At 47.6% G+C, this 22557-nt stretch overlaps 1 protein-coding gene across 1 annotated transcript; it reads left to right on the top strand.

Annotated features, from left to right (window-relative positions):
* Positions 1 to 650: 650 nt before the first annotated feature.
* On the top strand, positions 651 to 22008 carry LOC144172975 (uncharacterized). Its single transcript, XM_077701565.1, has 2 exons — positions 651 to 893; positions 20501 to 22008. The coding sequence occupies exons 1-2, from the start codon at positions 884 to 886 to the stop codon at positions 21019 to 21021; spliced, it is 531 nt and encodes a 176-aa protein (XP_077557691.1). The 5' UTR covers positions 651 to 883; the 3' UTR covers positions 21022 to 22008.
* The last annotated feature ends 549 nt before the right edge of the window (positions 22009 to 22557 follow it).

The following is a 22557-nucleotide window of genomic DNA, read 5'->3' as shown; positions in this document are numbered from 1 at the left end:
GCCCTCGCCGCTGTACCGTTTTGTGTGCGAGGGCAGGGTCACTTTGAACAGGTTCAATAAACGGAGACCGATCACCGTTAAAGGGCATGCTATCAAGCGATATGCTCCCCGTGCACACCGTACTGGAACGATAGCACTTCCCAGAAATGGCAGTGCGCCGGCACATGGACTGAGGCGACCTTTGATATCTTCCGTAACTCGGCGGGGGAAGCCGCGCCAGAGGTCAGGCAAGGAAGGGGTGGTGTCCGTGGGCTCGCAGTGCGCGGCGCCGAAACCAGCCCAGCTGTCGATGCACCCTTCCGTGCACAGTGAGACGCGGCCGGGAATGCCGGGAATGCGCCCGCTAATGGCACAGGGGCACGAAGGCATGGCCTGATCTGCTTGTCCGGCCGATTGGCGGTCGGACCGCGGCAACGCCTGACGGGGCCACGGCCACCGAGGCCGACCACGTCACCCCCGCGGTTTCCCCGAATCGTCTGGCCCAGGGCTGTCATTAGAGGCGCGCGGATCCACGGCAGCCAGCGTCGTCGCGGCGGCGGCCGCGAACTTCGAGGAGGGCCCCGCTCAATGACAAGCGTCGCATTACTGGCGTCGACAGGTACATAGCGGCGCCGGACGAGCCGGAAGAGAAAGCGGGTGAAGGACTGAGGAAGCCATCACGCTGCGTGCGGGAATTTTGACAACGGAGCTGCCGAAAGCAAACCAGGCACGGATCGTTGGCGCCCCGTATCCGCTGACGTCACAGCTGGGCTACTGCACGCGTCACGCCGGGGGTAGCGTGGACGCAGTGCGACTGGCGCGCTTCGCACACGCAGCATGCGCGCCGCGCCGCACGCCTGGTCTCCGAGTGGCCGCCGCCCCGGCGCAGCAGCACTCCGACGACATGCATCCAGGTGAGCACCGGCTCCTGCAGCGTCACCATGCACTCCCCACTGCTCGCAGAATGCGCGCAATTAGTGCCAACAAATGTCACGATGCACTGCCGCCATCCACGAACTTTGCACGCACAACTGAAGCAGTTTATCTGACGCCTGAGGTTTTTCTGTTGCAATACCCTCAAAACGCTGAGGTACCAATTCCTGTTTGCATTGATAAATTTCTTCATCCTGCCAAGGAAAAAAAAGTCGCCCATATCATCTGTATTTTGGTCAATTTAGTTACGTAAGTCGATTCGCATGCATGCATTTTACACTTAGTAACAGTTTCGAAATTTTGAACCCATTTTTATAAGACACCTATACCGATAAGCAATAATGCCGACAGAATTCAAATGTAGCCACAATCAAATAACAGACACTGCGTATGGAGTTGCTTCTGCTTCTTGTTTGCTTGGGCCAGCTCGGCTGGAGGAAATTTGAAGCAGCAGGAAACATCGCGATTGTCAATTATTTTTCATTCTACTCGCATAACCCATTTTCGTATTTATTTCTAATGATTATTTCTAATTTTGCGCTCATCGCGGCAAGTAATGAATCCGCGAATTCGCGCCGTAACTGAGTTCTACATTGTATATTGCAACGTCTTCGACATTCTGCATTATAACCTCTGAGCTACACAATTATCTCTGCTGTGGCTTAATCACATTGTTTTGCTTTCATGCTGCCCTATTTCTCTAGAATTCCAGTGAAACTCTATGAGAAAACCGAAACTATGCAAATGGAAAATTTTTGCTGCGAAATGTCGACACTGCATTCCTGCATCTCTTATACGTAACTGCAGAACTGGTACGATGGATTCTTACAGTAGCATGCATAGGGAGAAAATGGCGTGGGGGCGCCAAGTGCATGGTGCATCTGAACGAGGTGTCAAGTGTTCGAAGAACTTACGGCCCGTGGGGTGTGCAGCTTTCTCGTAGCATCCTTTAAAGCAATCATGGTGGTTTCAATCTGCACCATCTTGGTGACGGCTGCATCAACGGCCGTGACAATAACCAAGTTCCGCGTTTGTGAGCTGCGCTGCTCGTCTCCCGTCACACCTAAGCAGCGTCTGCCCTCATTTCCGCCTGCGTTGTACCCCGATCAGCGCAGCTAACGGCGCGAGTTAGTTTTGCGACCCTTCAGCGCCATTCCCGCTCAGACTAAAGGCATTCAAAATTCGCGCCGCCAAGACCGCATTGTTTCGCCCGTGTGCACGGGTTTGGCGCGGCGGCAGGCTTTGCCCGCCAGGGCCAGCCAGGCGTATAGGCGTGCAGGCGACACACCTTGCTGAATGCGAGAGTAAGTTGTGCGTCCGGCACCCAGCCGCTTGCAGCTGCGCAGCTCTCGACTCTGACCTGGGAAAAGGTGCTCATGCACCGGCAGAGAGAGAAGACCATGGAAGAAGCGCGCACGGCGAGTCAAATCTGCTTACGAGCGACATTTTTGAAAGAAAAATAGGCCGCTGAAGTACCTGCTGAGGCCGGGATATTTACTCGCCGTCTAATGAGAGGGCTGCTTGCTTGCGTTTAGCAGCCGCGCACACTTTCACGCCTTGCTAGCAGCCAGCCGAGGTGTTGTTGCTGCGATCTCTCTCCGTCGACCGAGCGTCGACGGGCTTGGCTGATTGCGTACGCGTGCATGCGTTTCGAACAAACGCAGAAAAAAAATAATAAGGGAAGTTACGTAAGCATATAGCCACACTTTCCATAAGAGGTTTGTTGAAAACGCAACTTGGCGAAAGTCGACACTAACCAAAAATTTATTACCGATAGTGGCATGCAGGCGGATTCAGGGTATCAGAATAGTCGTGAGTAACTTGCGTGGGAAGGTAATGAATACTTTTATGGACGCACCGCAGTGCAAACTTAATTCCAGATTCGCTGCTGGCTTATTACGACCCTTTCGAGCCATTACTCTAGTCAATTCGTAAGATGCATCTAATCCTCTCCGCCCACATACGCATTAAGCGTTCACAAGATTTTTATGGCAAAAAAAAAAGGGGGGGGGGGGGGAGCCACAATTACACCCACGATTCACACGTACCCATTCATGCGGACTGGCCAACGGTGATGCCAGCTGCCGTCAGTAGCTCACGGCTAGTTCACAACTCCCAGTTTGGCTGTGACGTCAACGTACCAACCTTCAATTCTCGCCTACCCGCCCAGAAAAAGTGGTCAGTGTCGATTACAGCACCCGCGAGAGGCTCATAGCAGACTCACCTTGTCCCATTGGCAGAAGTGATGGTCACGAATTCTCACGTCATAAGAGAAAGCTTAGGTGCCAACATACTATTTTTATCGTGACTTGGATAAGCTCTGAAAATTCTCCAAGATGGTTGTATTCATCTCGGCTATATTCATCATAAACTCGGCACGTTAATTTAACATTTCTTACGACTGTTTCACATTTATTCGAAAAGATGATATTCGGCTGTTTCAAACGAAGCTCCGGGAAATGAAGTTTGGTGAAGCTGCGTCGCAACAACCCTTTTTTATGCGAAGTTCATCTTGGGAAAGGGGATTATTCGGCTTTGCCTTCTTGCCATTGCTTTTCTGGTGCCGCCTCCTTGAAGTTGAATTCAGCTCCTTGGTTTCACAGAGAACGTATACTTGCGAAAAACGACATTACCTCTCATTCTAATGTAAAGGCACAAAAACAAATTGCGTCATGTTTGGTTGCTTAAAAATAATCGATATACAAATGAAAATTTTAATTTGGCTGATTAATCCGAGCACACCGACTTTAAAACCTGTCACAATACGTCTGGCCCGCCGCAAATTACATGCAACCATGTCGAAATAAAAGTAAGCTCGGTTCGCCGCAAATCTCTTCATTTGCAGTTTGACAACGATGTTTGTTTCGCAATGGAGAACTTCGGTGTATGAATTCTGGCGTGAGCCTCTGTACATGTGCAACTCAACAGGAATGACACGCATTTCCTTTGCCACTGAACCACCACGGCGGGTGTTGTCAAGGAAGGTTACCAGGAATGTCGCCGTGCTAAACTAGTTCCCTTAATACAGACGCGTTGATATTCCTGGCCCGGCTGAAACAATACGGTCGCAAGTGCTTTATATCCCTTGGACAACCGTCGGAGGATAATTTCTGATTTTTTCCGCTTAAGAATCAGTAATCTACCCCAGACGCTTTTAAATTATCTCTGAGGAAAGCCTGAAAGAAGTTGTGACAGTTTTACATTACCCGGCTACGAAATGCCGTTAGGAACTAGAGTTTGCTTTCACAAAACTAGGGCTTCTGCAATGCATTACGCGGGTGAGGAGTTTAACTCAACCTTACGGTAGCACTGATTCGAAAGGAGAAGGCTTAGTACTGTAGCTGCACACCCTTTAATCGAAAACAATTGCGAACACCTAAATTATGTTGCCTGCATTCTTTTCTTTCCTGTCATTGCAGGGCGTACCTGAGTTTTTTTTTCTTCTTTGGTATGGGAGGCGGGGGGATGCGGCTCATCGAAGTCTTCCACAGGAAACGATTTCCCGTGTATACTATTTCACCCGCACTCTCACCGTTCCGCGTTCCCACGGCAGACGTTGAAAGACGAGAGGCAGCGCCTGCACTTTCCCGCGCTTTCGCTCGGTGGCGGCATCAGGGCAACGAGTAGGCCACGAATGCTGTTGGTTGGTTTAGCGCGCCTAGCGACAATGCGCGCAGAACGAATTCAAGGGAACGCTAAGAAAGCTCCAGGTGATGGCAACATACGCAGAGGTCATGTATGGACTCGACTCAGTAACCGCAATTTGCGAAAGCCAAACCTGTCTAACATTTATTTCATCGCGAGCATTATAAATTTAAGTAACCCGCCACCAGAAGGCTATGGAACTTTTAACGTCTTTTAACACTTTTCTGGCACACGGTACCATGTGCCAGAAAAGCGTTAATAGGGCTGTCCGTAGGAACGCAAATAATATATTTTTTTTAGATTCACCGATTTTTTAAAGTTTTAAACCGTGACTGTGAAACGGGGAATTCCGCGTAGTGACGCTACTAACGCCTGGCCTCTACTAACTCCGGATGGCACCACTAATGCTCTGCTTTGAGCAAAGCATCCTATAACGCTTAGAAGCAAACCAGAAAACAGTAGGCCGTTTGTCTTTAGGCGCGCGCAGTAAAGCAACTAACGAAGCCGTGGTGGGAGATACGGGCTGGGCGTCGTTTAAAGTGCGAAATGCTTGTGAAAGAAGAACATTGTGGGTGAGTATACACAAAATAAGGACGCATGTTTGGTCTGCGGAAAAGAAATAGAAACGACTGCACACATTTCATCGGAATGTGATCGTAATCATCTAAATCGATACGTGGGAAACATTGGGCTTTCCGAAGCGCTAGAGTGTAGAGATACTACAGAAAAAGTAAACTACAAGGCTGCCGAAGTGACTAAAAGAAACTTAGAATGCTGGTGGAAGAAAAGCAGACAGGGGAATATAATGTAGGAGAACGTACGGACAAAATGTAATTAATGCCTTGCGCTACGAGCTGCGAAAGAGTTTAGAGTAGTATAACATAGATAAATTAGCTTCTTTGGTGCCATGGCACATGCCATAATCCAATATAAAAGGAATGCTATTATCAATCAATCAATCAATCAATCAATCAATCAATCAATCAATCAATCAATCAATCAATCAATCAATCAATCAATCAATCAATCAATCGATCGATCGATCGATCGATCAGTCAGTCAGTCAGTCAGTCAGTCAGTCAATGGGCCCGTACTTGCATTCATATCGCCAAGCGAAGAGGAAATTTAGCGGAAACGCACTTTGCTGCTGACCTAACTGCTACATCTGCAATTAGCATGCTTAAATTACTCATGTAGAGCGCGGTACATGCTTCTATCGCACCTTTCTAAGTCGAAGGCCACAGCGCATTCAATCGTCCCACCTTTATTCAACGAGCTGTGGTGGCGTAGGCAATGCATGCGTGCTCGCCTCGCCTTCCACAGGTCCTGGGTTCCGTTACCACGCAGACCCAAATTTACCCAATTTCCATTCCAACGCATTTACTTTACTTTTTTTTTGTCCTTGCACCACCGCCCTTTTGGTGTATAATTTTTTTATTATGCAGGACGCAGGACATAAGGAGGCTACTAATATGCTTTCGCATTTAAACAAAAATAGCTCAAAAAATTCATGAGCGCCAGGTCAGCCTACGGTCCATCTCTGCTAGCCCGTGATACTTCGTGACGTCATGTGCGCCATTTTCTGTCAGATATATGTTACAGAGAAAAAGTCATTCTCGGAAGGCTACACATAAAGGGGCCATGGAGGCAGAATACAACTGAGTGAGTTACCAAAGGACTAGCCTTTGGTAAATCACTCAACTCCATTCAAGCAACGCAAGAGGCTCTTTAACCGAAAAAAAAAACGCAGGAAACACAAACAAACTTTCAAATTTAGCGCTAAAGTGACGCAATTCAGACCAGAACTGGCAAGAAAGTTACCATTGTATTAACTGAACGTTATCATCCAAGTGATACTACGGAACCAGAGTCCCCACTACACTAGCCCAGCTATGTTTCTTGGCGGCGTCTTTGTTCGTCGGCCGCAAATCGCACAAAGATTCTGCAACGTTATAGAGACGTCACCAGAAAGAGGTTGGGGAGTCGCCACTGATTCATCTGCTTCCTTTGGTGTCTTTATTATTTGTTTGAAGTTTTCGATAAAATAAGTATTACTGTTTTCGGACAAAGCAGTCTTTTTAATGATCCAAACGTGTATTTGCCTTCATGCAAGTAGAAGCACTGAATATTATGCTAGCTATCGCTATAAATGTAAAGCAGCGATAAAAAATTGCGCCAAGTGTCTGCTCAACGATTTTAGACATGCATCAACATTTCCATAGTTTTTCATGGTAAATCACCGCCGTGGTAGAACAGTGACGAATGCGTTGATGCTACTGAGCAGGACGCCCGAGTGGTCATTGACGGCCATGGCGGCCGTTTGCGAGTTTTGTGCCCCAACACACGTTTATTGCATGTTTATGTAATATTACTGCTTTCTCTTATCGCTTCCATCTTACCTCGGCCACAGAAACCACTGGTACCGCATCTGCTTATGCCAGTGGATCCTGTGGCTTCACTCTATGGGTTCACGCGACGGATATGTATGTGTGGGTTACGGACAGACAGACAGGGACATGCAGGTTACTTCATCGTTTGTACCAGACGGCATTGCTGGCTTTGTTTTAATGTTATAGTTTCCAACTGCTCATATTTAATTCCGACTGCTTCTTACTTGCGCTGCCCGAACCCATTTCACGCCACCAAATTTTCTTATCTCATCCGTCCCTACTTCTAGTCCCCTCTCCTCATAGCCATTCTGTTAGCCTAATGGTCCGCCGGTTGTACGTCCGTTCTCCGCATTGTATGTCCAGCCCAACTCCCTCTTCTTTCTCTTAATTTCAGGCAGAATGTCTTCCACCCGAGCTTACACCCTATACAAGGGCGCTCGGTTCCTATTTTTAAACGTTTATTTGATGACTGGAGTGAATACATTATATTAGTAAATAAATTAGATGAACGAGAGAAATAGGTAGCAGGAGTCAGTGCGTGACAGAACGGACGAATTTATCGCGCTGTTTTCGTCGAACCAGAATTCCCTAAGGCAGTGACAACGGGGTTTTCCTCTCTATATGTCACGGTACAGTTTATATAATTTAAATGATGCTTTTCTTACCGCGTGTTTGATATCACCTGGAGGCGCATCCGATTTTGACTCAGTACTGAGGACACCTCCCCATTGCTTTTCGCTCGCAACAAACACGTTTACTCTCTCTCTCTCTCTCTCTCTCTCTCTCTCTCTCTCTCTCTCTCTCTCTCTCTCTCTCTCTCTCTCTCTGTTTTTTTTAAATAAAGGAAGCTCACACTAACGCGGAAGACTTGAAGGTAGCGAAGGTGTGGGCAACCTTCACGACCATCACGAAGGTTTAAGTTCCCAATTGCAGCCGAGTTGCTTGTTCTTCGCTGCCGCAACGACCTTTACTCCATTATTGTTGCTATAAGAGCGAGCTTCCTACATTTTTTTGGAAGTGATAATCATCGGACATCGCCTTGGAAAGGCGTACGCTATGACGTGTCTTTCTCGTTCCGAGCAAGTGTTGCCAGGAATACGGTGAACACTGGAGTGTTTCGCGTTCCGAGCAAGGGTTGCCCCGATTACGGCTAATGCTGGAGTTCCTTTTTTTTTTTTTTTTTTTGGGGGGGGGGGGGGGGGGGGTCGCCGCGAGGCCCACGCTAGCGCTCGGCAATTTATTGGTATTTTAAACTGCGGACACAAAAAGTAACGATTTACTAAACAGCTTTGTTGTCTAAAGATTCTGTACACCAACTTCGAACGGCAGTGTCTGCCCTATTGCAAGGGCAGTTTGCATTATACTGGTTATGGGGGGAGGCAACAAAAGGAGTTACTGTAGAAAAAAAAAAGCGTATCTTTAATAGTTATAAATATATAATCTCCGACAGATAGTTGAGCAAAATTTTTGCCTTTCGGTATAACGAAATAAATAGCGTAAGGAAATAGCTTTCTTGACAAGTCAAACTACGTTCCTTTTGGTAACCGCATGGATGAGACGAAATGCGAAGAAACGATAATAAATTTCCTTTACTGTAGCCGTATACAGTAACCGATTCTGCAATGTCCACTCCGGTGTTGAATTTACAGTGGAAGGCGCCGAAACACTACCGATAAACGCTTCCACTTTTCCCTGCGTCCCCAAAAACACATGGAAAGCCATAGTTATCGCCAGCACAGCGCCACACTGCGTGATTCGCTCGCCGTTCTAGATAGCTCTTCTGGTTTCTCTTTTGCTTTTGTTGTGATTTTCTTTAACCTCTCAATCGAATCCGTTTATTGCTGCAACTGGAAAGGGCTCGCCAATGGCCGCGATATAGCTTGGGCGATGTCACTCAAACCCTCAAACAATTCCCCAGAACGAGAAGGACACACATCTTTTGAGCGAGTTTTTAAATACTCTGATTGGCGTAGCATTTAGCTTGGGTATAGGCACCCTGCACCAGACAGAGGCCGCAGCGAGCTCAGCACTTTTCCTAATAAAGTGGCCTGTAGCGCACTCTAGGGCATCGACAAAGTGGTGATTTCTCGACCCGGTATCACCCACTGCTTGCAGTGTGCCGTTGCCAATGGTCAACGGGGCTGACACTTGGACAAGGTGTAAAGAAAGATCGCCGTGATGAAAGCACCGATTCCTCCTTGCCTTTTTCATTACCTGCATCCTGATTGGCCGGCTACAATATCAGCGACTGACACTTGTCTCTCACGCCGCTTAAACTTTTCGTTCATCTTGGCTTTTGTTATGACGCTACCAAGAGCCTTCTGTGTGTGGGCGCCCGTGGCTTCCCTCGTGATAATCATGGCTGTAGGTATCTCTATCAGGGCGGCGACGCTTGCGTAAATTGAACTTTAAAAACAGAGGTTGTGATGAGCATGGCGTCTTTCACAAGAGAAATGACGCCCTGAACCATTAGGATATGAAAAATAGCGCTGCTGCTCGTGTGGCAAGCACCAGCGCAACGTTTCTGTACTTTGTGGTCACCTAATCTATGTAGCAGACATGCTTGCTTACACACGTTATAAAAACATTTCATACTCTGAAGAATTAGCTGGAAGTAGTGTTGCACGGGGCCTTTCTGACCACTGTAATTTTCACGTAGGCGGGATATAGTTCACTCTTGTAATACCAGCGCAAGGGTGGTGGAAACAGCAGCCTGGCGGAAGAACCACTCCAAAATTTCTTGAACTTTGGACGAGACGCTGCAAGAAAAAGAATACAAATAGCAACTTAGCAACTGAAATTGTGAAAATTTTGGCGGAACACGTAAGCATTTTTACGCCGCTTCTCCGGTTTATCAACCTTACGTTTCCTCGGTGTTATCCTGCGGACCCAACTATGCGTTCCTGTGAAACTGAAGTAAGTCGAGAACGCCGACGTGTTCATTTTCCCCAAACCAGCGTTGCCACGAAGGAGTAGACGTGTCGCGCGTCGCAACATCGCACGGCCCGAAATCACAAGTGGTTGTTCGCTGTAGTATTTGTGGGGGCCCCAAATCGCAGCTACTTGTCGGTCGTAGAATCGCGCCTCTAGCATAGCTGCATGCGATACCATTTCGCATACCATTCCGCAATTGCCTCATTTTTTGGTCTTGTTAAACTACTATACTGTGCACTGGAGTGTACAAACTGCTCGAACTCCAGGGCGATACCGTGGTTCAGCATTACCCCAATGAACTGGAGTAACTTACGCTTTCTGCTAACAAACGAATGAAAGCAATATAATCGTAAGAAACGTTCTTTCAGGGCAGCTAAGCGCTTTCCTTCCGACCAGCGATGGGCTTCTTACAAACTCGCTAACAACGCCTACGTCGGCGAGTTAAAACGTGCGATAAATAATTATCTTCAACATACACTGCCCTCTATGCTTATAAGAATCCTAAAAAGTTTTGGCGCGTTATTAATCCCCCGGAGCGTAACAAAATACAGCTAGTCGATTCCAGTGGCCTTTCTATACCGCATGTTGACTGTCCATCCGTACTTAACAGTGTTTTTCTAAACATTTTGTAACCTCTTCTCGCGACTTACCTTCCTGTGAGACTGAATATCAGTACCCACCAATGAACCCTGTCATAACTGATTCACAATGTGTTGTTAAAATTATTGAATCATTGAAAATGTCATCAAGTCCCGGCTCTGCCCTTATCACTGCAAAATTTCTTAAGAACACTGTACTGCATTCCTCGGTTATTTTGGCTCATATTTTTCAGCAGTCACTAGACAGCCATACGGTCCCTGCTGACTGGAAGGTCGGGAAGGTGGTGCCCATTTATAAGTCCGGTAAAAAAGACTCGCCGCGGCGGCCGCTTTTCTGATGGAGGCGAAAAGCAAAAACGCCCGTGTGCACAAGATTTCGGCGCACGTTAAAGATCCCCAGGTGGTCAAAATTAATCCGGAGCCCTCCACTACGGCGCGCCTCATCGCCTGCGTTGCGTCGGCGCGTTAAACCCTACAATCAATCAAAAAAGACTCGCCTAACAATTACCGACGCATATCGTTAACCAGCATCCCATGTAAAATCTTAGAACATATCGTGTACTCCCACTTAGTAACTTTTCTTGAAACAAATTCTTTTTCTCGCCTTATCAGCACGGTTTCAGGAAGACTTTCTCTTGCGAAACGCAGTTACTTTGTTTCACTCATAAACTTAATATCATTCTTGACCGCGGTTCATGCGCACATTGCCTTTTTCTTGATTTTTCGAAAGTTTTCGATAAAGTATGCCATAAATCCCTTCTCTTACAACTTAGCCAACTTCACATAGCAACACTTTTTTGTGGATAGAACAATTTCTTCTGAACCGCTCACAGTACGTAACGTGTAATAACCAAGAATCATCTCCTAGCCCTGTTCACTCTGGCGTGCCCCAAGGCTCGGTATTAGGCCCCCTTCTCTTTTTAATTATATTAATGATCTACCTGATTGTGTTTCTTCTAGTATTAACCTATTTTCTGATGATTGAGTTATTTTTCGCGAAATAATTAACGATAACGACACTAACACGCTTCAGATTGATATTGACGCGGTATCTGCATGGTGTAGGAAGTGGCACATGGAACTAAACACTACTAAATGTAAAGCTGTGTCTCACGGATGTCATCTTCTCCAGCCATTTATCATCTCAACAACGTCCCGCTCGAAGCCGTAACGTCATATCGCTACTTAGGGGTTCACATAACGTCGTCGCTTTCATGGTCATTGCACATTGAACAAATAATTAACAACGCCAACTGCATGCTTGGATACTTTCATCGTGACTTTTCATCTGCTCCTATTTCCCTTAAGACAGTTTTGTACACATCCTTGGTAGGATCTAAATTTGAATGCGCTGCACCAATATGGGATCCTGGCACTGAAATTTTAATCAAATCTCTCGAACTCGTTCAAAACAACGCTGCGCGATTTATTACAGGCAATTACAGTAGAGCATCCAGTGTAACATCCATGAAAAATACTTTGCATTTGCCTCAGCCGCCCATCGTTTTCAGTATTTTCGTCTTTGTTTACTTCATACAATGTACTATCGCAATCCCTACTTGCGTTCCATCTTGGTTTCTGCGCCTTCATATGTTTCTGCCCGCATTGATCACCGTCATAAAGTTGCAATCATATCCTGTCGCACAAAATCTTGTTCTCAGTCTTTCATTCCTCGCACAGCATATGACTGGTACCACCTTCCCGGACCAATCGCCGCCATTGAAAACCATCAACAGTTTCGCATAACTTTAGCTGACGTTGTTACTTACTGAGGAACCACACAGGCCTGTTATGCACTACCTTTTTGCTGCATTGCATCATCTGTTCTTTTGTGTTTGTAGCCCACTCCCCTCTGTAATGCATCTGGCCTTGAGTGTAAAATAAATGAAATGAAGTGAAACGTGCATAGCATTCTAATCAAGCATGCAATCCGCGCTGTGTCACTGCGCAACGCAGAACGCCGTACTTGTAATGTAATGGCGATGCTACAGCGCAGACCTAACTTTTCAAACAAATGACAGTATGCCCAACTTCGTCATTCACCGACATTTTATTGTTGGCTGCTTGCATTATTCAATCGAGTGCATTTTGCTGAAGCTTAACCCCTATATCGGATTCAAGTACACGTTTTCACCCTCTGAAATTTAGTTATTCAAAATACTTTGATACTACTCCTTTAAACTCTTATTTCACGCAGCTGCGATAAAAAATTATTGAAGTTTCGCTGATGAATAAACTAAAAACTCCTGCGTGCCTCCTCCACCTCATAGCACCCATATTGCTGATCACGGCAGCCAAGAAGCTGATTCATGTATGAACATACACGATTTAAACTAAAGGAAAGGTAATCTGTGCCCTCGCATTGAACTGCGCGCAGCAACGTGGTTTTTGTATCGAATTATGTGCCTCCTCATTCATTGAAAACGGTTCGTTGGTAGCACAGATTGGCCAGTTAAGATTGTTACATCGAGGTGGTTTCATCGAAGCGTCGATTTAAAGGGACACTGAACTGGATTTGTTGAAGTCATGTTTGTGGCCGAATTTGGAAGTTATTCATTCTTTGGTTATTGATCAAAAGTCTAAAGCATTAACTTATCTGTAATTGGCGGCAGTAGAGATAATACCAAGCACCATTCGCGGGCGCCGCACCAATTACCCTAATGACATCAGGCTGGTTGGCAATGTGTTTTCATGCTCTCTCTTTAAAAGTTTTTTTAAAAGTTCAGTTTTAAAAGTTTATGCAACTCTCCAATTTTCTCGAATTTTTCTCCAACTTTTCTTCAATTTCTGGTTGGTTCACTCACACGTTGTACGTGCTCGCATGCTAGCACGTACAACGTGTGTGCTAACATGCTAGCAATCCGTTACATTTAGCCCCGCGGGCTTTTCAGTGTGTCGTCTTGCCGATGTCAAGAAATCGGCAATAAGGATCGTGCAAGGAAAACGAAGGAAAACGGCACCCGCGAACACATCTTCTCGTCAGTCGCAAACATTGAGAATGTGGCCTACCCCGTGAAACTTTAATCTAGTGACGTAATTAAACCCTACTACCTGGTTGTACTTCGCACGTCCCTATCAATGGGCTGCAGGCGATTTGGGACGACTTACCGACCGCTTATTCAATGAAGACCCTGTCAAATGCTGCGAGAAAAAAAATGGCGGTGGTTCGTAAAACCTTAAACTAAACAGAAAAGCGTTACTGATGCTCGCAGAATTTTCAGATTAACCTCGACCGGTAATGTCAGTCAGCATCATCAACCGCCCTCTACGTCCACTGCAGGACGAAGGCCTCTCCCATCGACTTCCACCCGCTCCTGTCCCGCGCCGCTCGAGTCCATTCTTTGGCTCCGAAATTCCTTATTTCGTCCCTCCATCGAGTAATTGCCCTTCCCCTTCTTCTAGACCCGCCCCTCGGTATTCACTGCGTCACCCTGGTAGCCCACCGATTGTCATTTCGCCTAACTACGTGGGCAGCCCAAGTGCGTTCCATTATCTTTATTTGAACTATGATATCCGCTACTCAAGCTTGTTCTCTGATCCAGGAAGCTGGTTTCCTATCCTTTAACGTTATTTCGGCTCTAGCTGCTATTAGTTACAATCCTGCAGCCACAGGGTTCAAAATGCTAAGATGTCGCAAGTATAACTCTTAACACCGATACTGCGTTCTGTATAACTATCATTCAAGCAATGCTCAGTACCTCCGACATGTTGCTCCCCGAACGGAAGCTCAATTTTCTGCCTCATCGTGCTTGCGTAGTGCACAATTTCATCCGATGTTCAACTCCTGCCCATGGAAAAACGCGGCTTGTTCCCGTAATAACGTCAGGCGCAGGAATAGCATTGTCAGGCATAGCTACAAGTGCATCACTATGAGGCACGAATCGCGGCTGGCGACACTGTACGTCAAAACTGCCACCGGAAGCGGACATAACGTTTTCTAAAAGTTTGCACTGCGTGTTTCTGCCTTCTTCCCGTCATTCTCTTTCGTTGCGCAACTATTAGCGTACAATTCCAGTGTTGACCTCGTTCGGGCAATACTTAGCGGAATATATAAGGAGCTGCCCATTGTGTAGCCTTTGTTTAAGTGACAAGTATTTAAAGCTACTAGGTTTTGTGGTAAAACGAAAAATTTTCCTATTCATACTTGATACTGTATACGCCCAGAACGGTGTTTATAAAAATACCGAACTCCATTTCTCCACTGTCACTTCTCAACCTGTAAAGATATGAATATCTGGAAAATGGGACCGGATATTTTAAAGCGTAATTATTGTGACAAATACGGAAAATGCGCGGCATATATAGAAAGTGCGAGGGATCATGCAGTCTAGACCAAAAATGCAGCGCATAGTAAGTCGTTTGACAATTACGAATTGGATTGGATTGGAAAAAAAAACTTTTATTGGGCCGGCGGTTAAAGCCTTACACTAAGACTTCAGACTTGGCCACCGTACTTCCGTTGTTTCCGCGTTCGTTGAGGAGCATGCCCAGGACGCGGATGTCTGATACCCTGGGGATCGCTGAGCCGTCTTTGGTGTAGACCGCGATTTCTTCTCGTTCCCTTCTCTTGGTGCGCGTGCCTTCCTTGGGTCTGTACAACAACAGCTCGGACTTGGTCGGTAAGAATTTCAGGCCTGTGCCCTCCAGGCTGTCCTCGACCACTCTCACCGCTTGTTGCAGGGCCTCTTCCACTCGGGCATCACTGCCGCCCTCTACCCACAGCGTGATATCGTCAGCATATATAGTGTGACCGACGTTCTCCACCTCTGCGAGTCTGTTGGCGACTTCGATCATAACTAGGTTGAATAGGAGCGGCGAGATCACCGACCCTTGCGGGGTGCCTCGGTTCCCGACCTCTTTGACTTTCGTTGCAATGTCAGCAGCGGTGATCTCCGCCGTCCGACCCGTCAGGAAGCTTCTGATGTACGCATGGGTTATCTCTCCCATGTTCAGCTTCGATACTTGACTTAGAATCGCGGAGTGGTTGACGTTGTCGAATGCTCCCTGCAGATCGAGACCCATGATGGTCCTCGAGTCGCGGGAGTCCCTGTCAACGATTAGGTGCTTTAGCTGGATCATAGCATCCTGCGTGCACAGGTGTCTTCGGAAACCAATCATGGTCTCGGGATAGAGGTCGTTGTCCTCCAGGTAGTCCTGCCATCGCGCCATCAATACATGATCCAATACTTTGCCCACGCACGACGTGAGCGAAATGGGCCGGAGGTTGTCTGTGCTCCGCGGCTTGCCTGGCTTGGGGATCAGGATCATCTTCGAGTGCTTCCACTCCTTCGGCACGACTCCCGTTCTCCAGCACTTGTTGAAGAATTTAGTCAGTGCCTCGATAGATGCGTCGTCAAGGTTCTTGAGCGCCCTGTTCGGTACACGGTCCGGGCCCGGCGCCGGCCTGCGGTTCAGTTCTTGCAGGGCAGTCCGCGCTTCTTCTACGTTAATGTCTCTATCTAGCTTCTCGTTGGGTCTTCCTAAATAGCCTCCGTGAAAGACCTTCTGCGTGGTGGGGATGTACTTCTCCAGAAGCTTCTTTTCCACCGCCATTGTTCCCTTCTCCTTGATTTCCGCGTGTATGATCTTCGCCAGCCTGTCCCTCTGGTGAGACTTAATCTTGGTCTCGTCCAGAAGATGCCGGAACAGATTCCAGGTCTTGCCGTTGTGCCGTTGTCCGTCTGCCGCGTTGCATATCTCGTCCTATTTTTGGCTGCCGAGCGTGCGGTAGTGCTCCTAAGTCTTTGAAAGAAAAGCCAGTCTGCCATAGTCTGTTACGTTGGAAGCGAGCTCCGGTTGTGCATGCTTGAAACAGCTAGTGGGAGTCCGCAAAACAGCCTCCCCAAACAGCCCACAATGCTCCGAGACACTTCCCCGGTTGATTGATTGATTGATTGATTGATTGATTGATTGATTGATTGATTGATTGATTGATTGATTGATTGATTGATTGATTGATTGATTGATTGATTGTGGCGTTTGAACGCGCCGAAACTATACAGGCGCGCCTTAATGGAGCGCTCCGGAATAATTTTGACCACCTGGCGATCTTTGACGTGCGCGGAAATCACGAAATCACGAACACACGGGCGTTTTTGCCTTTCGCTGACACCTCAGGCCTGCTTCCCCGCGGTGGCTCAGTGGCTAAGGTATTGCGCTGCTGAGCACGAGGTCGCGGGCTCGATTCCCGGCCGCGGCGGCCGCTTTTCTGATGGAGGCGAAAAGCAAAAACGCCCGTGTGCACGAGATTTCGGCGCATGTTAAAAATCCCCAGGCGGTCAAAATTAATCCGGAGCCCTCCACTACGGCGCGCCTCATCGCCTGCGTTGCGTCGGCGCGTTAAACCCTGCAATCAAAATCAATCAATCAATCAATCAGGTCTGCTTCCCCGTAGCGCTCGCGAATGGATAATATGGGTCTCTAATGAAGAGCATTCGTCAAGTCCCAGGTCCGAGCGTACAATATCAATAAAATACGCGGTGTGCATTCCGTTATGGAATCTGTCATACCCGAATTAAGTGATGCAGCTCAATGACGTTGGAGAGATTTCCTTGCATAAAAAAAAAATGAAGGAAGCTCACACTAACGCGTAAGTCTTGAAGGTAGCGAAGCTGTACGCAACCATTATGACCGTCACGAAGGTTTAAGACCACAATTAAAATTTGTTATTCTTCGCTGCCGCAATGACCTCTACTCCATCATTGTCGCTGTAAGTGTGAGCTTCTTTAATTTTTTGGAAGTGATAATCATTGGACATCACTTTAGAGGGGCGTATGCTGTGACTTGTATTTGTCGTTCCTAGCAAGTGTTGCCACAATTACGGCAAACGCCGGAGTTATTTTTTTTTGTGGGGGGGGGGGGGTGCAATCTTGGCCAATCTCCTTAACTGGGCATGCTTGCCCTGAGAAACGTGCGCCGGGTACGCTGGGCAGTCGCCGTGAGGCATGCACATATGAACGATCAGCATTTTCTTGGCTGTTTAACTACCTGGCGGTCGTCGGAATCTTGGCCAATCTCCCTAAGTGGGTATGCTTGGCGTCACACACGTGCGCAGGGGACGCTGGGCGGCAGTTGTGAGGCATGTTCAGGCGACAGCTACGCATTTTCTTGGTTTTGTTACCTGCCGGGCGGTCGCAGCGGGGACCGCTCTCACGTGCGCGCGCTCGGCAATTTCTTGGTATTTTTAACCACGGACACGAAAAATTACCATCTGCAGAGCAGCTTCGCTGTTAAAATAACAAGCAAGAGTAAGAACTGCTTTCGCGGAGAATAGCGTCATAGTTGACGCGACATCATGAGACATGCTTTGCCGCTACAGAGGTGCGGCAGCGAAATGTTCGGATTACATTCCTTTTCATTCCATCTGGGGAAAAAAAAAAATATCGGTGGGACTTGAGAGAGAGAGAGAGAAACAACTTTTATTGAACCGAGCTACTACGACGTCTTCTTAGACGCCGTCGATGGAAGTGGTTCCCTCTTCACGGGACCCATATGCAGGGAAAACACCAGAAAGAAATGAAAGAAAAATTAACAGAGAAAATCCCTCACTCGCTCGCTCGCTCACTCACTCACTCACTCACTCACTCACTCACTCACTCACTCACTCACTCACTCACTCACTCACTCACTCACTCACTCACTCACTCACTCACTCACTCACTCACTCACTCACTCACTCACTCATCTACTCCTCCTCCTCAATGCGGGCCTCACGGTGGTGAAAAACGGGGGTCATGGCACACTAGTCCATCGTGAGGAGCGAGAGAGACGGTGATTCCGCCCCTCATTGCGACGAATAACATGCCATTGTCTACCTATTCTGAGGAAAGAGATCCGAGTCCCGAACCTCAAAAGGCAGAGACTACGGCATGGCCGATTCAGCGAAAAGTCCGGCGACGGCAGCCGCAGTGAAACAGCTTCCGGCCATTCCCATCTATGCCTCAAACGAAGCAAATTCGGTGAATGACAGCAACGTGCATACAATTAAGCTTAAACAATGCGATCTGCGCTGCCGGACTGCGATTGCATGCTTGCATTGCGGGATGCCACAGCGCAGAGCAGTTTTCATCAACTCGTACGCGCGACATTGTCATTTGCGGAAATTTAATTATACCTTCTCTTTAAATTCCTCCTTTCCCAATTCCCATGCATATAGCAGCCAACCGGGCAGTAACCTGGTTAACCTCCCTGCCTTTCATGCACTGTATTATCCTTCCTTCCTTAATTCTTGGCTGCGTGGATTGACCACTCGAGCGCGTGTGGTGAAGCTGAACCACAGGATTGTCATAAGCTGTACGTTCGGGTGCTTCTACGACCAGACGCCGTGTAGCTGGGAAGGTGGCTGTTTTGACTCGCGTATTCTGCTCCAGTTCTGCAGCAGGACATATTTACATTAATTGACCTGAATTTATTCATTCATTTGTTGGGAAAGAGGATACAGTGCCAACGCTCTAAAAATGCCGTGGCATCGCGCAATGCACACAGCGCAGACTTATATATTTGTTACTGTAATCGCATGTCGGGTTTTGTCATTCGCCAGAATTACTCCCTTGCACGGCGCAATCGGTCATTCCGGTGTAGTGCGACAAAGCATACCCAGGGGGGTTTTATAGGGTGAAGCAGTCAGTCAGTCGCCATGAAGGCATAGGTCAGCAAAACAGAAGCTCACTCAAACTCAATCACAAATTTTTGCCTGCACGCTTTACTCACTCAAACTCAGGCTCAAAAAGCTTGACTGTGCTCAAAGTCACTCGTACTCACTCACCACACACTCATTTGTAATGGTAGTCATCTGTACTCAAACTCATTAGTCCTCACGAGTACTCGTGCTCAATCTGTATTCATTCGTACTCAACTCATTTGTACTAACTTGTACTCACTTATACTCATATTAAGTCTGTACTCAAACTCATTAGTCCCCACGATTACTCGTACTCAACCTGTAATCACTCGTACTCAATTCATCTGCACTCACTCGCCCTCCTACTCAATTTCTACTCACTCGTCTTCAATGTGTACTCACTTTTACTCAATCTGTACTCAACCACTTGCATTAATGCGATGAACTAGGTCTATTGACCTATAATTTGAACGGAGCACGACCAGTGAAGCCACCATTCCTACCCCTGCTTTCACTATGGCAATCCCGTGGCGAGCGAGTGCCGAGAGCAGCAACACCGCGGAAGAGGGAATGGCAAGGACGGCGGTTTTCCCCATTAACACGACATTTTTTAAAGGCCCGTTCACACTAGCGACGAAAGCGAGCGAAGGCGACCGGAATTCCGTCGCTTTCGTCGCAGTGTGAATGGGCCATAACAGGGGCGCTGCGACACCGCGAAATGCGTAAGACTCGTGCACGCACGTCGCGATTCGAGTGCGGGATCAAACTCACAAGTTTTTACTCGCGAGTACTGTACTCATGAGTACATCACTCGCGAGTACTACTCACCAGCGCATGTAATTGAGAGTACAGTACTCATGAGTACTACTCGCGAGTGCATGTAATTGCGAGTGCAGTACTCGCGAGTACACGTACTCACGTCTGTACTCACTCGTCATCGTACTCACATTTTTCGTCTGGGCCTGTACTCACTCATTATCGTACTCATTGTTTTTGTCTGGGTCTGTACTCACTCATTATCGTACTCACTCGTGAGTTCGAGTAAAAATGAGTACCAATGAGTGTACTCACTAGTGAGGACGCCTCAGTTTACTCATTAGTGAGGACGCCGACCTATGCACGAAGGATGCAAGCAGGATTTGTTTATCGACTGTTTTTGGTGTGAAATGGCAGCTGAATGTTTAAGCACGGAATAGTAGCCTGCTTAAATGGTGACAGAAATGATCTTTATGGGAGGCCTCCTTGATCAACTCTGCTGTTGTCTGTGCAATTCATTTGTATAAAAGTCTTTGCTTCATCGCTAAATTGTGGCAAGTGAGTTTATGCCTTTTTAGTTGCCGGCATGCCTTTCATTTATTGTGCTATGTGTCTAACCTTTCGTGACCGTTTTCCCTTTTCAGGACGAAGAGGAGGAGTGGACAGCGAGACAGCCTTTGTAATCGCCATTATTGTAGTGTTCATCGTCATAGGTGTCTTCGTCTTCATCTACGCCTGCTGCGTGACCGAAGAAAAGCTGAAGAGCGCCACCAAAAAGAAGGCGTCCCAGAAAAAGAAGGAAACGGGGGCCACCCCAGCAGCGCCAGCAGCAGCGCCTGCAGCACCGGTGGCGCCGGCTGCAGACGGCAAGGCCAAACAGACCGGATCAGCTGCAGCGGCGCCGGCCAAGAACGGCGGCGGTGACACGCGGAATCCGGAGATCGTGCTCACCGTGCAGGAAACAGTCGCACAGGTGCCGCCGGCGTCCCCTCCTCCACCGGCGCCAGCCGGTCCCGCCATGTCAGAACTGACGCCCACGTGGAAGCCCCTGAGCGCAGAGCCCCGGCAGAACGGAATAAAAAGCATAGCCACAGCGGCAGCAGCGGCGCCAGCCAAGCAAAGCACGCCTTCCGGGTGTGACCGAGCGTACACCGTGCATCTCTAGCGGGGCACCCTTGAGCTGTCGCGGTGCCCACTGATCGAGAGTGCCACACAAACCTACTAGACGAGTCATTTTAGTGTGTTCCCTTGTGTGCGTCAATGCCACTGACAGTCATGCGCCCGCCAGCTGCGTGAAACAGGGTTGAGGAATCGCAGGAACGATTCCTCGTGGAGCAGTAGCGGGGCAATCAGTGGCGGTGCAGAACTCGTGTTGTGTCGTCCGTGCTCTTGTCCATCGACGTTTTTTTGTGTGTCCTGGAGGAACTGTGTAAATACTGTGGATTTTATTGACCTCTAAGGCAAATGAGTGCCTGTGCCTGAGCAGAGAAGTGTACTTTACCCCAGAAAGTGTTTGTAAATGTACATACATACTGTTTGTGTCTTGCGAGTTACTTTCTCCTCCATTTGAACACAATGAACAAAAGAATGATATCAAGATTCAGCCCTACCTCTTACCACCATTCGGCTTTGGTAAATATTTTAGGGTCACATTCAGGCAAGCGTTCGCTGGTAATAACGGTTCTTGATTGCGCAGTGCCTAGTCTAGCGTCAGGCTTCCCTAGTGGTATTGGTTTAAAGACGGCTTCCAATCCCGAGCTGTCTCTTAAACGCGAAGAATCTGTGTGCTCTGGGCTTGTTTGTTATGGCCGAGTATACACATGTTTCAAATGATTCCTTGTTGCTCACAACGTCCTCGTGGGTTCCACGAATATTCCGGCCGTGCAAGAACCAGAGCAGCCGAAAATAGTTCAGCGACATGCTTTTGCATAGCTCCCTGCTTGGTAAATATATGTGAAGAAAACACATCGTACCATTGGTGGATCTGGTATGAGTGATCGTTTGGGGGAAGAACAATGTCGTAAGCGCTGGGAAACTAAAGGGAACACGAAGATTGCATACATCCTTGTTCCATTTTCAAGAACTATCCCTTGATCACTCGCTGAGATCTTAAATTCTGACAGCAAAGCGAGTTGTTTTACGAAAGAAAGATGACACATATTGCCAAACTTGCGCCACTTTGTATATAAAAGCAATGCCGACTGGTGAGGTGCAACAAACGTTCAATGCGTTAACACAACACTAGAATTCAAGTGGTGCAATAAAACGGAAACTAACGCGCCACTGCAATCGCAGAATCATATTTATTTGTGGTAGCTATTGTGAGCGGTCGCCATTCGCAAGAACTAATCCCTCTGATATCACAGATGCCATGCGAGAAAGTGGCGATGAGGCGATTTCGGTCGTGTTGTGGTTTCCTTATCGTATAGTTTAATTGATTGTTTGAAGTTTGCGTTAAAATTGACATGAATTATTCAGACGTCCTAATTTTCGGAATGAACCAAGCTTGTAATTTGTCGTATAATGTCCTTCTTTAATCAATCAGTGTGCGAAGTGCGCGAATCAATTTGTCGAAGCCTTTTATGGCTGCATTGCGGAGTTCAACCACAGTAATCTCCCATTTGACCGTTTCGCGGAGGCCTAGGGTCTCAGTTTAACTGTAGGGGGGCCATAGGAGAAAACACAATGCACCGTTCCCGGG

Source organism: Haemaphysalis longicornis, unplaced genomic scaffold (assembly GCF_048455015.1).
Source record: "Haemaphysalis longicornis isolate Haplotype H1 unplaced genomic scaffold, Haemaphysalis longicornis Haplotype H1 scaffold_1, whole genome shotgun sequence".
NCBI classification, from domain to species: domain Eukaryota; kingdom Metazoa; phylum Arthropoda; class Arachnida; order Ixodida; family Ixodidae; genus Haemaphysalis; species Haemaphysalis longicornis.
The sequence above is the reverse complement of the archived record's forward strand: the minus strand, read 5'-3'. Positions and strand labels throughout refer to the sequence as shown.